Here is a 16,255-nt window from a genome sequence, read left to right as displayed (position 1 = left end):
AGCAAGAACATGAGCCTACCGCATGGCGTGCTGGCAGCCTCTTTGGGTTGTCTGTCAGAGTTGCAGAAAGCAAAGGAATGTTTTATTCCAAGTGCTTGTTAGTGTCATTGCGGATGTGTCATCAGGGAAACAAAAGAGTTGGAAGGTTTGGGGACGTGTGTGCTGATGTTTCCTTTTATATGGACATGAAACTTCATCCATCGTCTTGAGGGAGAATATGGATCATCAGGCGATACAATCTACAAAACTTAAACCGCTAGTACTGAGTTGTGGTTCTTATATGGATGCATGTAGAAAACTCCGTGGCCTGTAGTCCGCAAGCGAACTATACCGACGGAGAGACCGCCGCTTGTCGGCGAAGTTAGAGACCGTCTCTGTGGTCTAGTGGTCTGAGTTCCCGGCTACAGATCCAGCCGTACCGGGTTCGATTCCCGGCGCTACCAGATTTCCTGAGAATCATTGAGTCTGGAACGGGGTTCACTCAGCCTCATGAGGATAATTGCGGAATTATTTCAAAGAAATAGCAGTTCCGGTCTAGAAAAGCAAGATTAACGGCCGTGGGGATCCGTTCCGCTGACCACGTGACACTCTCTATCCTCAAAAGTTGGCTCTATATGGATGCATATATTATAAGTATGTGTGTGTTTTTAAATTAAATTAAAATAAAACATTCCGTAATCCCGCCATATGCACAGATTTATATTTACGCCTATATATATATACACGAGTATATTTCAGCTTAATTGCATTTAAAATGTGTTTAAATATATATAATAAATGTATTTAAAACATATTGTATATTTGAAATACCTTATATTACACTTAGGGGGTTATTCCCAAGATCAGTTATATAAAACTACGTTTAAGGCACGTATCGCCTGATGATGAGTTCACGAGAGCCGAAACATGTTGCGATACTTCATCCAATAAGAACTCATGAAGAAAGCAGTCTTCTGGGATTTGGCACCGTGTATATGTGGTGTTAACCGACGTTTCGGAGGAACGTATCGCCCCCATCTTCAGGGTAGAAGAAAAAGTATAAGAAATCTGCAAGCGACAACACCGTGAGAAACGGTAAAGCAGACTGTGGAAATATTCCTATTCTCGAACATCCGGACAAGTCGGCCGTAGCTGAACACAGCATCGAACTGGGACACCGCATTCAGCTTCAGAATACCTCCATCCTCGCCACCAAGACGCGCTATATGGATCGCATCATTAGGGAAGCCATTGAGATCGAACTGCATCCAGGGAATATGAACAGAGAGGATGGGTTTCGTCTCAGCAAGTCTTGGAAACCTCTTATCTGTTCTCTTAAAAACCCCCCACCGGGATATGACGCTAGATCCAGGAAGCCACATGGCCATGACCAACCAACATAACAACCCCCCCCCCTCAGCTCACAGTTAAAGCCCAGCCAGTTAACCTTGCTATCTCTCCCCTACACAAAATCGCTTGTCCCGGCTCCCTTCCCCCACCCCTCCCACACCACTGCTTTCACTTGTTCACTTGCAGTTCATCCCCTTCCCTCTCTGCTCTAACGGTATACTCTTTAGTCTGCTTTATCGTGTCTCACGGTGTTGTCGCTTGCAGATTTACTTATACTTTTTCTTCAACCCTGAAGATGGGGGCGATACGTTCCTCCGAAACGTCGGTTAACACCACATATACACGGTGCCAAATCCCAGAAGACTGCTTTCTTCATAGTCACCGCCGTGAAAGCCTCAAATCTTACAATAAGTTGACACGATAGAGTGAAAGTGAGTCCCTGAAGATTATCGGGTAATGCTCGCTACCATTCAGTCCAGAACCACTTATCTTTACGTCTGCTGTCTAAAAACGTAAAAATTAGAATAGACAAGTTTATAATTTTGCCTGTCGTTCTGTATGGGTGTGAAACTTGGTCCTGACGTTAAGTTGGGCACGTAGACTGAGGGTGTTTGAGAACAGGGTGCTTAGAATATTTGGACCGAAGAGGGATGAAATGACGGAAGGTTGGGATGGTTAGGGTATGTAGCAGATTGTAGCGAGAAGGAAAGAGACCACTAGGAAGACCGGGATGGTGGGTGAATAATATTGAAATGGGTTTTAGATAAGAAGGGGTCATATGGACTAGACTGATCTGGCTCAAGTAGGGACCAGTGGAGGGCTCTTGTGAACACGGTAATGAACCCTCGGCTTCAATAAAATGTTGGGAAATCCTTGAGCAGCTGCACAACTGGCGGATTCTCAAAAAGGGCTCATCTCCATGGAGTTAGTTACATTGTGGAAGCATTGTCTGTTATAGAAAGAAACATTGACAAACTAACTAGGTCATATTTTCATGTCCCATAACCGAAATCCAGAACAAAAGAACATCGTATAAATCATTCTGCATCTTGAGCGCATAAACTGTCACCGCTAGATTCAGGCGAAGCTTAAACTGTGTTTCAGTTTTGGTTTAATCTGTGTAATATACTGAGACTTATTAATAACCAGTATAGTTAGGCCGACTATAAATAAATTGGCTGGTCAAATTGACTGCGAAAGAACGGATGACCTTGCAATTTAATTTGACTCAAAGGTGTGGGGAAGTCTTTCGTAAAGTTGAAAAGACGGATACGCTGGAGAAGACAAATGGACAGAAACATGGGATGTGACACTTCAAATTCTTATTCGGGAAGCCAAAACTGACTTCGGAAATTTATAGAAAGCAAGTGGCATATTGAACTACAACAATGAATTATGTTTAAAATGTAACAAAAATCAGTGTACAAATTTTCTCGTAAAACATAAACTTTATTATAAGATTTGAGATTTTGATGGCTGTTAGAATGTTATTTTTTTTTCGCTTCTTATAAAAGTCACATCAACAAAAATTACACATTTTCCAGAGGTCTGTTAACATAGACCTATATGATTTTTGTACCATAGGCATGTTATATTGACACTAATGTTACTGCCATTGTGAGAATTAGCTCGATAAAAGCGAGTTTTTTAAGTATAACAGAAGAATGATCTCCAATAACTTGCCTTCAGGGCTTGTACATTGTACACTTCTTTCAAAGGCAAGCGTATTCACAGGCACATCCATATCATTATACTCCTCCCTGCCCCTCGGCGCTACAGCTCAGGGCGAGCTCTGACCTCCTGAACAATGGCTCCATTCTTCTCTATTCTTCATCTTTCCTCCCTATCCTTTCACTTCCATCTTACGGAGATCCTCATATACATCCTCCAGCCGTCTCAACCTTGGTCCTCCTATCTTCCTTGTCTTATCTGGTTTCTGAACATTTTAGTTTTTACGGTGTAAGGTTGTTAGCCTCATGCCCCAACCCCCAACCTGGAGGACCAAGCTATTCCTCTTCGTCTGGCTCTTACCCCTTGACCTGTCTGGCATGGGTGAACTTACCAGTAGCTACGCTACCGCCGGCATAGCTCTCAGGGTCTCAGGAGCACTCAAACCCCACCACCACGATAAGGTGGAGACACCATCGGTGAGGTATTATTATATTCACTGTTTATTTTGCTTTCATAATTTCATAATAAATCAATGTGTGTAGGAAATGCTAGGTGTGTTGTCATTTTAAGCCCATAGTGCGTAGTTAGGTTTCCGAAATTTCTTTAACACAGTTTGATCAGTTAGTTCGTTCGTTAATGAATACGTTGATTGATCAGTCAGTGATCTGCTTGTTCTCTGAACTATACTGGCATAATTTACAGGCTCGTTGCTCGGTCAGTCTGAAAAGGGCAGTCATTTTAGTAAAACGATAATATCATTTGAAAAAGGTGAAAGAAATATTACCGAGGAATGCGATAGGCCTATAACCATTGGTATTTCTTTTTCATTAGGATGATGGTGTGCATATGTGTGTTAGAACTTAGGGGCACCGAAGCTTGTCGCAATTATATGGTTGGTAAAGTATCCGTCAACACAAAAAGAAAAATCTATTACAATTAAAATCAGTATCACATAGATTGAAGTTTATTGTTTATCGCTACGTGTTTCGGTCCTCGTGGGACCATCGTCATGAAGTTAATTGAAATTGCAATATGGATCCATATTGTGGTGCAATTATAAAAGTTGAAGAAAATTGTGCCTTTTGTTATGACGAAAAATTACAGTATAGAAAAATATTGGAAATATTAGAGTATACAAGAATTTGTATTTAAACTATTAGTGGAGATAATTAAAAGATGTTGTGTATTACGAATATAGGATTTTAAAATGTGAGTAATAAGTTAGATACTACATGATTAAAATAACTAAAATTATTAAAAATATTAAAATATTATAAAATTATGGGGCATATGTAGACAATTCCTCCTATGGAGGGAAAAAATTGTCGTAATTTTTGACACATGGTACCACAGCAGGGCCCTTATCTGGCATTGTATGTTTCATAACTTTATTTAGATTGTGCTAATGACGCTGACTAATGAGTAATGCTTAATTGTTTCTGAAGAAGCTATAGCGAGCTATAGCTCGTAAGCGTGAGAATACACGAAGATAACATTATATTTTTATTTTGTTATTTCTGTAATTTTGTCCCTGCACTTTTCTTACTGAGTACTTCTGGTTTAAGGACATTATCCAAGGAATGAATTACCGTATTTACGCATGTATAAGCCGCGTGGTGTATAGGTCGCAGCACAATTTTCAGACAGAAATTATAGAAAAAATAATTTTCTTGGAATATTATTTCGGGAGTATTACACCCTGTATTACTAATTATGATTATAATTTTTTTTAAGTGAAGTGTGATTTCGAATATTTCGAATATAAGCCGCACCCCAGTTTTCCTCTTGAATTTTTGGCAAAAAATGTGCGGCCTATACATGCGTAAATACGGTATATTCCAGTTCGTCGAATAGCGATCGAATATTTTGCAACACAGCATTGACATATCTGTTCTGCATTAAATTTTCCTAATCAAGGTCACTTTAAAGCACGAGGCAGTACTTAATGCATATGCTAAACGTGATGAATACTTCTTTGTCATATTTCGATTTGCAAACGCTCAAGAAACACAAGAAAATACACAATTACGTTGCCCTAGTTACTGTACATAGCCCTGTGTCATTCGCTTTACGTCCTATTCTGAGAGCCCAGAAAATAAATTGCGGTTCTTGTTATCTCATGGTTGACTCAGAAACAGTCGTTCTGTTTTGGTGTACACACATTTCGTGAACTTTCAGAGAATTTGTTCTAGGAATCAGCAGAGGACGGAATTCGCATGCATACACGTGCTACCTCCTGTCATATCATCACGTACACTTTCTTTAAAAAATTGAATGAAAATACAATTTAATAAAATTCGAATCCGAAATGAAACTGCCGGAACCGTATCTTGCAGTCCGGACTGCAGCTATAAGCGACTTGAAAGTCGAGATGAAGTCCTAAACCAGCTCGTTAAATACTCGTATTAATCAAGATGTAAGATATTTCAAATGAAATTTAGCCTGTAATCGTATAATATTCTTTGCCTTTAATTCATGTGGTGAACTGTTATCTGCCCTGTGTGGAGGCGGGCTAAATTACCTCCACCGTAGCCCTGCGAGTCGTAGAATTTTATTTATTTATTTATTTACAATCTACTTGACCACTGTAAGTAATAAGTAAATGCGATGGGTGTTTATGTCGTGAAGGCGGCAGCTGTCCAGTGGCAGTACTCTACCTTGAGTCGTAGAAGGAAACGAAAAGGGAATCGAGATTTAGGTAAATATGAACGATGTTGTTTATTTGAAACTTTCAACGGAATTCTCAGTCTAGATGGACGAATGTAATAGAAAATATCGTATTTTTTTTTCAGAATTTATTTCTTTTGTGCTGAAAATGAAAGAAAATTTTATAATTACCTTCCTTTTTAGTAACTTTCGCAACCTTGCAAAATGCCAAATAAACCGCTCCGTCCATATGCGTGAAAAAAATCTCGGGAATCGCTTGGCTGGTTTTTCACGAAATGTGATATTGGCATGTTTCGCTAATGTATGGCTACACGTTCCACTTGCGTTTAAATATGGGACGGCGACGGCGAACATGTTACATGAAAAAACGCGTTTTTGCGCGTGACTCAAGCATATCTCCTTAAATAGTAATTGGAGCGAAAATGTTCCGAACGGAAGTCATACAGAAAAACGAAACACGCACCATATTCTGAATATATTTTCCGCAAGTCTCCAATTTTATAGATAATTAAAGAGCAATTGCCGAAACGTGCTTAAATTTCTCAATTTCAGTATTCAACAATCAACAGTGGCCTCCCGAATGTATGCGAAGATTACCGAACAATGAATAACGGTTCTCAGAATACACGCCAAAGATTATAATAATTGAACGATGTTTACTCCTACGGAGTTTATAGGTATGCATGCAGGTCTGCATAAATATATGTTTAATTAAAGCATAATCTTACACTGAGCATAACCGAATTTGAACGTATCGAAACAAATACTTCATCATTAATGTTATCGTGTCATTTTTCGCCTGTTAAACCAGCGTTTCAAGATTTTCTTAGGGTTGAAGTGAGTGGGCTAAAGATACAGACAGACTGCATGGAAAGCCAGTACGTTCTTTCGAAACGTGGGGCTCCACCTGCAATAATATACTACAATACAGGGTGTCACAAACTAGGCAACGGTCTGAACACTCACCACCTTGAAAACTCGGAAACTTATATTATACGATATTTATAGTATGCATCATGTTTTGTGTCATATATATACTCTTGGAGCTGAGCCCTTCTTGAGGAGCCGCAAATTCTGCAGCTACTCAAGAATTTTCCAGCATTTTATGGAACCCGAAGCTTCATTACCATGTTCATAAGAGCCCTCCACTGGTCCCTATCCTGAGCTAGACCAATCCAATCCATCCCATACTATCTCTCTAAGATCCATTTTAATATTGTCCACCCACCTACGCCTTTGAATTCTCTGTGGTCTCTCTCCTTCTGGCTTTCCCACCAATATCCTATATGCATTCCTCGTCTCCCCCGTTCGTGCTACATGCCCTACCCACCTCATCCTCCTTGACTTTATCATTGTAATTGTACTTGGAGAAGAGTGCAAGTTATGAAACTTGTGTCATATGTAGGACATATATATATATATATATATATATATATATATGTGTGTGTGTAAAATGGGACAGTCTACACAACAATATTTAAAAAATACTACTGTAGCAGCATTTGTTTATTGAGACGCAGTTCAAGAACTAATGCTAGTATTCTTATACGATTGATGATGGCCCAACATGAGGGTCGAAACATCTAGCGTCAACAGCCAATAAAAATTGTATTGTACGAGTATGCTGTGTATTGTACAGTCTTGAAGATCACACACTTCTCGAAGATGACGCCAGACACTCTGATAGATAGGTCCCTACGCTTCGGAGGAACTTTCTGCTGTCATCTTCAGGGTAGGCTCTGTAGTTAACTCCGTGAAAACCTCAGGCGTCGCATTTTACAATGCTGTTTCTAGTTTTAAAGGGCACGATCTTTCCATACTTAACTTCGCTTTCGTCCGCCCCTCTCATCTTCCTCTGTCAAGCTGAGTAGGTTGAAGCAGGTCTGTATTCGCGGAGCTCGGTTCGAATCTCGGCGTGACACCGGCTATCCCGACGCAGGTTTCTCGTGGTTTTCGTAGCCCCTCCAGACAAATTCCGGGGTAGTACCTTGATTAAGCGAACACCGCTTATATAAAAATTCTTCCCAATGCATTTATTCACCAATCAAAAGACCATTCGAAGCTCTATAGTCTGAAATGTTGACAGCGTCATAAAATAAATCACAAAAATGAGAACTTCTTCGAAATGATACTTGAAACCCCGTTAGTAATCACATTTTTTTAAAGTTCATTGTTGATTTTCTTCTTGCTTGGCTAATTTATTTGCAAAGAAACAACCACGTGTAAATATATGGCGGGCTTTGTCCTACGTCAGGGTCGTGTCCTGCGTCAGTAACTTTGTTATGGTTAAAGAACTCCTCTGTTCGACCTTGACAGTTTCCGGCGGTCGTGGGGGCGCCTTGTCTTCATATAAACTCATCTTCCCACACGAAATCGTTATTATATGTTATACATATAACACACATATTGATTCATAACGATTTATACTTTTCGTAATGCATTGCACGAATTTTGTATCATGAACTGTAAATTATATTTTGGTGAAATTTGACGTGAAAGATTTGTGTCTGGCGTTAGTTGTCTCCTTCAGCTTGTTTCTATATTGACTAACTTCAAAGCTAGGCCGCATCATAGCTCAAGCGGTTAGTCGCTGGCTTTCCACCGCGACGGCCCCGGTTCGATCCCGGGTCTGGTCAAGTGGGATTTGTGGTGGAAAAAGTAGCGCTGAGGCAGGTTTTCTCCGAGTACTTCGGTTTCCCCTGCCAATCTTCATTCCGCCAATTGCTCCACAATCACCCTCACCTATCATCTGGGGCTGGTACAATAGGCCAGAAGTGGCCGCAGTACAAGGGACTTAGTCCCACCCCACTAAAAAAATTCTTAAAAGCTTGCGTTTCATATGATTAATAGACTCTTTCATGTACAACATTAACCGTAATCAAACTTTTGTTAAATTCATGGTGCTACATCTGTGCTTAAGATTTGCTAGCCGTTTAGAGATGTAGCCATATTGACTGATTACAGAGCTTATTTTACTAACGTCACAAATTATAAGGCCATAAATGATTTCTTGTAGGCCTTTATCATAAATCGTTAAGAAGATTTTGGTAGAATTCGTTATAAGAGATATATACTTAACGTTATATAGCCATTCTGATTTTCAGTTGTATTGATCAATTACAACCCGGTCTAGAAAACCGAGATTAACGACCGTGGGGATCCGTTGCGCTAACCACGTGACACGCTTTATCCGCAAAAGTTGGCACTAACTTCGCAGACAAGCGACCGTCGCGCGTTCTGTATAGTTCGTTTGCCGACTACAGGCCACGGAGTTTGTTTTTTTGTTTGTTTTTTGATCAGTTACAAAGTTTATTTTATATAAATGTCCATTCCCTATGAATTCATTGGATTTTTCAATTGACCTAATCCTTCCAGCCGCCCTATGGCCCTGGGGTCGTTTTAGGCTCGAACAGAAATGGGTACTAGGAATCTTCCTGGGGGTAAAGGGCGGCCGGCTTGTAAGGCTGACAACCTCACTGCCATCTGTGAGCCGATTATCTAGAAAATGTGGGAGCCTCGACGTTTCACAACTCTATGGGCCTCCACAGACTGTTACAGGGATAGTTTTACCGATTGTTTATATAAACGATAGTGTGATACCCGTGGGGAATTTAACCGAAAGACTTATCATTTCTAACGCATATGAGTTTTCGTATGTTAACTTCTTGTCCTTTATTCCGTGTTGATTTCTATTCCTAGTTTTTTGTCGAATGATGCGTTCAGGGCCACGTTTAATGCCATCTCTCAGGAATAATACGCACAAGTAGTCTGTCTTAGATATTCTCATTTATATAGCGATTTACTCCGTGGCTTTAGTCCACATTCGAACTATACCGACTGAGCGACCGCCGCTTGTCGGCGAAGTTAGTGCCAACTTTAGCGTATAGCGTATAGATGTCATCACACGTATTGAGATTCCAAGTTAAAAGTTGTGCGTATAAAATTAGAAAGTGTCTAGATATACCCATCTTCCAAGAATCTAGGATCTGTAAGACGACTTCACTCCTCCCTGGCCACTCATATCTAATGTATGTTGTGCCCACTTCTATTGCCATTAGATCAGTCTCACTATTAAATGTTGCAAAAGGGACAAAAGAAACAAAAAGCAGAATTATTCAGCACACTACTTAGTCATTAAAAGGAAACGAAAAACGAAAGGTAATGCCATATTATCAGCGTTGGTAGTGTTAATTTTTCACCTTGTATTACTAGATTATTAGCATCTATCCAGGATATTGACACATTCTGAAGATGGCGTCGTTTTATTATTTTTAATTTGGTTGTAGCGATAATATATAAAATTATAAAATGAGATTACTGAGTGATATGTATGACAAAATTAACATTGTGAGTTGCTGACACGCAGGCACGTCATCACACTTGCGTGTTATATACAGTAAGGTAAAATTGTCCCTGTGCTTAACTTGATTAAACACTACTCCATTGCGTATGGGGAAATGGATGTATAGATCCATATATACAGTATATGTTATTTGTTTATTTCAGAATGGTGTGAATACAGACAGCGGTCAAACAGTCAGGGAAGCTGCCTTTGATGGCATTAACGAGTGAGTATACATTAGCATGTGAACTGAATCATGGAAGTGTTTTGATAACTTCAGTACTTTCTTGTGGATAATATTGAAATCAATAAGACTGCCTGCTGGTCGGAGTCGATACGTTATACAGACTTCCGCCATCTGTTAGCAGTTATTGGAAGTGAAGTATGGCTCGTCGTATGGTCCGTGGCGCAGTAGTGTTCTACTTCCATGTTACATAAGTTCGGAAAGAAGGAATGTGACAAGAAATTCGTGACATACGATTTAAGGCCCCTAAATAAAAAGAAAATATAATGTATGACCAGGAAATGAGTAATTGACATGGTCAATAAGGACACTTAATGAGGATTTTGTGAAAATCTTGGGAAAATTTGCTACTGCTGTTACGGAACCCATTTTGTTTCCAAAGCTCGAATTTATTAATGCTTTGATTTTATATGAATGGTATAATGTTTCTCCTGCCATGAATGATGTGAAACATTAACTTAACTGCGACTCTTTTTTAACAGATTCACTGTAAACAACAAGCTGTTGCATCCAGAAATAGCAGAATGGTGAGTATAATACAGTTAACCCCGTAAGGGTGTTCAAGAGGCCGAGAAGTTCCAGGAATTCGACCAAAAATGTCCGTTTACAGCAGATGTAGGGGATATCTGGTTCTGGTTGAAGGCAATTTTTAGTAATAACGTAATTTAGTATTTTGAAAGATTATGTAATAAATTGTGCCTTCTTATACTTTAAAAAAATGTCAAGATCAATTGCGAAGCATATGTTTTTTAGAGGTGGAAAGGTATTATTACATGACTTGACGTCAATGCCAGTGATGTGGGGAAAATTGGCAGTGTGTGGTTTATCAAAGTCGGAAATAGATTTAAAATGTGGTAAAAGAAACGATTTAAGCCAAACAACAGTAATTATGCAAGATGGTTTGGAAATACAGGAATTGCCAGCAATTGTAAGAAAAGTTAAGGATGTCGGTTCTCTACCAAATTTAAATTTTGCTAACAGTGATTCTGTGAAAGACGAAGTGGATGTTGGTTCACATACAAGTAACACATCCCAAGGAAATGATATAAATTCTGGGGAAGTGTCATTCGTAGAAAATGATCCAGAAGCCACTGAAATAATAGAGGGGTTCAATAGATGCTTTGCAGCTAAAGGAGTTTTCTTACTTTTGGAGACTATACCAGATGAAGAAGTTACTCCTCTTGTAGCCTTTTGTGCCCTAAAAAAGATTATAGAGCTTGAAAATAATCACCAATACCGCAATGCTTTTGTGAGGAGTGGGGATGATTCATCAGAAAATTTCACTAGGACGGCTGTCTTCAGTCAACTAATAAATACTATAGTGACAGGTGAAGAGTCTGGCATAATCTTAGACACGTTGAAGGTAGTGAGTAGGGAAATGTTTGGTGCCAGCTCTGCTCATTACAGAGATAAACTTTGTGATGAAATTCTTGTAAGAGTTACAGATGGTAAGTTCAGTGTGGTACAAGTGTGTGAAATTGTGAGAATGTTGGCATCATTTATGAATGCAGAAAAGAATACTGAAAATGTGGACAAATTATGGATTGGGCTGGTAGATAAAGAGAAAGAAATAACTGAGAAGAATATAATGGAAGTTTTTCGTATTTTGCCATTTCTTAAACAAAGCCGAAAAATGGTGTTCAGGCTTTTAGAAAGGAAGTCTCGTATCGTTTGGTGGAGATTGCCAGGTAGTGCCATAGCAGAAATTCTTTCCATCTTATTTGAAGTGAAACTTTTTTCATCAAAGATGATGGTTGTCCTCTCCCGCTGGACGAACACCAATATTCATGCAGTAAGCGAGGATGATTTGTTGGAGATAGTAAGAGGCTTTTGTGCCTTAGATTATGTGGATCCAGGAATAACAAGAGCTCTTGAACGTTATGTTAAGGCAAAATCCTCGAAAGTTAAGAATGCAGCTGTTTTGTCAGCAATTATGGATTACTGTGGTACGTTCCAGCTTAGATCAGAACCTATCTTGAAAGGTTGTGAGAGATATTTCATTGAACATGGTTGGAGTTTTTCTCCTGTTATAATTAAGGCCATGTTTGCTCCATTTGGCACTTTGAATTTTCCACCATCTGACAGTCTGAAATTCTGGCATGTCCTTGAGAGTGTACTTGATGAAAAATTTGTTCAGTTTCGTCCTGATGATGCTCTTGATGTAATGCTGACATGTGTATATCTTGGAAAATTTCCTTTGAATTTTGTTCAGAAGATCTTCAATCCCTATTTTCTTGACCGGGTGCATTCATACAAAGACATGAATGTCTTGAGACAAATGAGGACAAAACTGAAGCTGTTTGATACTGCAATGACATTGGAATGTTCTCAGTACAGTGGCCCAATGCTTCCTAGAGACCATTCAGCCAAGAGTTTGTGGCAGGATGGTAGAATCCGCCGCATGATCAACTACATCTCAGAGCCTCTTGCGGACATCACTGGTGGACATGATAAGCTCACCACTTCAGTGATTCTGCAAAATCTTCCAACCTTGGAGCTATATGTCATTGACATCATGTTGCATCCAAGTGGCATGGGAGGATCGACAATACACTTCAACTTGCGTCGTGAGTGCAATGTATATGTGGCAGTGTTGATCCATGTGCCTGAACACTATTGTGCTGGTAGTACGCAACTTATTGGACCACAAGTTATGAGGAAGCGACATTTCAGACGGCTTGGAATGAAAGTTGTGGAGTTGCAGTATGATAGGTTGGCAAAGCTTAGGGTGCATCCCAAAACTCTGGATGAATATCTTATAGAAAAACTGAAGTCAGCTGAAGATGCGATATGAAGTATTGCCTGTCAGTGTAAAAGTAATGCCATGTAAGTTAATGATGAGTGGTAGTAGTGGTGGGGTTGGTGGTAGCAGCAGCAGTAGTAGTAATAGTAGTAGAAATGTACTGTTTTCATTTTCATCCTTGCATGTGGCCCATTTATGCTTCTAATTGATGGGCTGTGAATAGCATTAATATTCCTCAGTTCTGGACCATCTGACTTAACTGGTAGTAGTTCCCAAAGCTTCAGGATTGCCAACACAATGCTCAGCCTATTCCATCTATCTCCCATTCTCACAATCTATCTTCACAGTTACCATCTTAATATTATTCTTATGTCTGATGTTTACAAAATATAATACACACTTTTATTTACCCAGATATGATAACTAAAAAAGGTAAGTACTAAGATGCTCAGTGTTGTGACACTGCCATTAAAGGTCCTAAATTTTTTCCTCATTTACTGAAATATCCAGGTGTGATCATGAACTGAAGAAAATATTTATGTTGGCTGTTAGGTTAGAATCTACCAGTAAAAGAAACATATTTACTTCTTTATAATTTCAATTTATTTTAACCTTCATTGGCTGTGCATCACACTATTCCAATGAAACACATATGCATTAGAGCTAAGCTAACACTTCATTCATTCAATATAAATACCACTATATCCAAGTTAAAATCTGGCTGTTACCATCTGCAGCAGAAATAGTAACAGTAAATTTGAGTTCCCTGCTCCCAAGCAATAAAAGTTGTCTAGTTTCATGATTTTTATGCCCATTCTGCATTAGATATTTGAAATATGTTTCAGTCGTGTGATTAAATCAGATTTGGAGCTGAAGGTGTTGCGCTATGTGAACAAGATTTCATCAGATGCACACATTCACGTGATGCGCACAGTTCGTGCTGGAATGATGGAGTACCAAGCGGAAGCAACATTTCTCAACTATGTATATTTAGTTGGTGGCTGCCGTCATGTTGCCTACACATGCATCTGTACTAGTGGTGACAATGGGTCAATTCTTCACTATGGACATGCTGGTGCTCCCAATGATCGATGTATTAATGATGGAGACATGTGGTCAGTATTATAAGATATGAGGTCGATGTGATACGCCAAAAATATTACAGTAAAACCTACTTATAATGTAGCCCTGAGAAACATGACTGGTTTTTGTTGTTTTGGGTAGGTTTCCATTTGACATGGGCACAGTGAAAACATTGGGGCCTACCCAGTCTCTTCTCTACTGGGTACTGGTGGCAGTTTCCCTTTGGGGGCCACCATCTAGTGCCGAGGTGAAGATTGGTAGAACTGCATGTTTGTTCGCCATATGTCTCCATGGGATAGGGCTTAACTAATTAAGCACAGGGACAACTTACCTTTACTTTGAAATTGTTACACAGTACTTAATCCAAGTATTAGTTATGAAGTCATGAGTTACAAACTCTTAGCTGTGTTTGTACTGTGTAATGTTACTAAGCAGAAAAGGTTTCAGTAAATTTCTATGTTAACTTTCTCCAGTAGTTCATTAAAGATGGGAGAGATGAAGAAAACATACAGAATTTTGGAAAAACTGAGGAAATAATCAATCACTAATGAGTAAATTGGTTAGTTGTGGCAGTTGTAATGTTTGATGTGTGTTGTTTAATGGGATCCATCCTGTGCAAAAGTGAACAGTCTGTTGTAATAAATGTGTAGTAGTTTGCATACATCCTTAGTAACTGAAGAGGATGATGCTGCTTGAAGCAGCAGCAGTTGTCATCATAATGATGACGATGATGACGATGATGGTGGTGGTGGTGGTAAAATGTCCACAAGTAACAGAATTTGTAGAACAAGACAGAAATTAGAAAGAACTAATTGATGAGATGAGTTCTGACAGGATTTCCAAAAAGCTCTTAAAATATCAGTTAAGAAGAAAATAAAGTTTTGGAGGATGTGTGAAGTGATGGTAGGATTCTGTTTTGTAATGCAGCAGTCAAAATAGGCCTAATATTCTTTGTAAGAAAGACGCTACCTCTGAGTTTGATTTGAGGTTCTCGCTGTGGTGACTATGAAGAGTACAGTCTTCTGGGTTGTAACACTGTGTAGTTTAGGGAAAGCCTAGTGTTTCAGAGGAACATATTGCCTGCATTTTCAGGATTGAAAAGTAAGGGAAGAAAGAAACTAGTAAGAAACAGATGACAAGCAGGCTTACTGTTCAACCCAGCAGATGGAGGCAGCAGTGTGTTCCTCCGAAATGTTGAGCTTACTCCAGTATACACAGCATTACTTACTTTACTTGCTCTTGGAGCTGAGCCCTTCTGGAGAAGCCACTAATTCTGCAGCTAGAATTTTCCTCAAGCATTTCCCAGCATCTAATGGAACCTAAAGGTTCATTACTGTGTTCACAAGAGCCCTCCACTGGTCCCTATCCTGAGCCAGATCAATCTACTCCATACCATCCTATCCTGTCTTTCTAAGATCCATTTTAATATTTTCCACCCACCTACACCTTGGTCTTCCCAGTGGTCTCTTTCCTTCTGGCTTTCGCACCAGTATCCTATATGCATTCCTCTTCTCCCCCATTCGTGCTGCATGCCCTGCCCACCTAATCTTCCTTGACTTGATCATTGTAATTATCCTTGGAGAAGAGTACAAGTTATGAAGCTCCTCATTATGCAGTTTTTCCAACCTCCTGTCACTTCATCTATCTTTGGTTCAAATATTCTCCTCAACACCCTGTTCTCAAACACCCTCAGCCTATGTTCCTCCCTTAATGGCAGAGACCAAGTTTCACACCCATACAGAAGCACAGGCAAAATTATAGTTTTGTATATTCTAATTTTTAAGCATTACGATCTAGAATATTGTATTCTTTATTATTGCCGTTATGATTACTTGAGTACAACATGAAACTGAATTCAAGTCAGACATCTGATTACGAAGAATATGATTTGCTGGGATGGGAAGTTGTGTAGTGTGGCTAATAGGTACCAGTATTCAAGTGGAACTTGCTGCTTGCAAGTTGGTCCAAGACTTTAATACTTAATCAGCCATACTGCATGGTGTCATATCTCAGAAGATTTCAATTTTAATATTTGCTATCATGAGAATCTTAAATCTTACATCTTGGACACAAAGTATGTATAGAAGGGATTGTTTTGCATGTTGTCTGTCCCAAGCTTAAGCACACAGACCTCTTTTTGTAAAACGTCTCTAACAGTTGTTAGATGCACTTTCTT

The 16,255-nt window shown here is 39.3% G+C and overlaps 1 protein-coding gene across 1 annotated transcript in view; it reads left to right on the top strand.

The window, feature by feature from the left end:
- LOC111875433 (xaa-Pro dipeptidase) overlaps positions 1-16,255 on the top strand; it is a 279,631-nt gene that overhangs the window by 254,285 nt on the left and 9,091 nt on the right. Inside the window, exons 5-7 of the mRNA XM_023871675.2 lie at positions 10,174-10,235; positions 10,736-10,780; positions 13,842-14,111. Coding sequence (XP_023727443.1) covers positions 10,174-10,235; positions 10,736-10,780; positions 13,842-14,111 — 377 coding nt within the window. The remainder of the gene's footprint in view (positions 1-10,173; positions 10,236-10,735; positions 10,781-13,841; positions 14,112-16,255) is intronic.

Source organism: Cryptotermes secundus, unplaced genomic scaffold (assembly GCF_002891405.2).
Source record: "Cryptotermes secundus unplaced genomic scaffold, Csec_1.0 scaffold304, whole genome shotgun sequence".
NCBI lineage: Eukaryota > Metazoa > Arthropoda > Insecta > Blattodea > Kalotermitidae > Cryptotermes > Cryptotermes secundus.
This window is presented reverse-complemented; position numbering and strand designations above follow the sequence as displayed.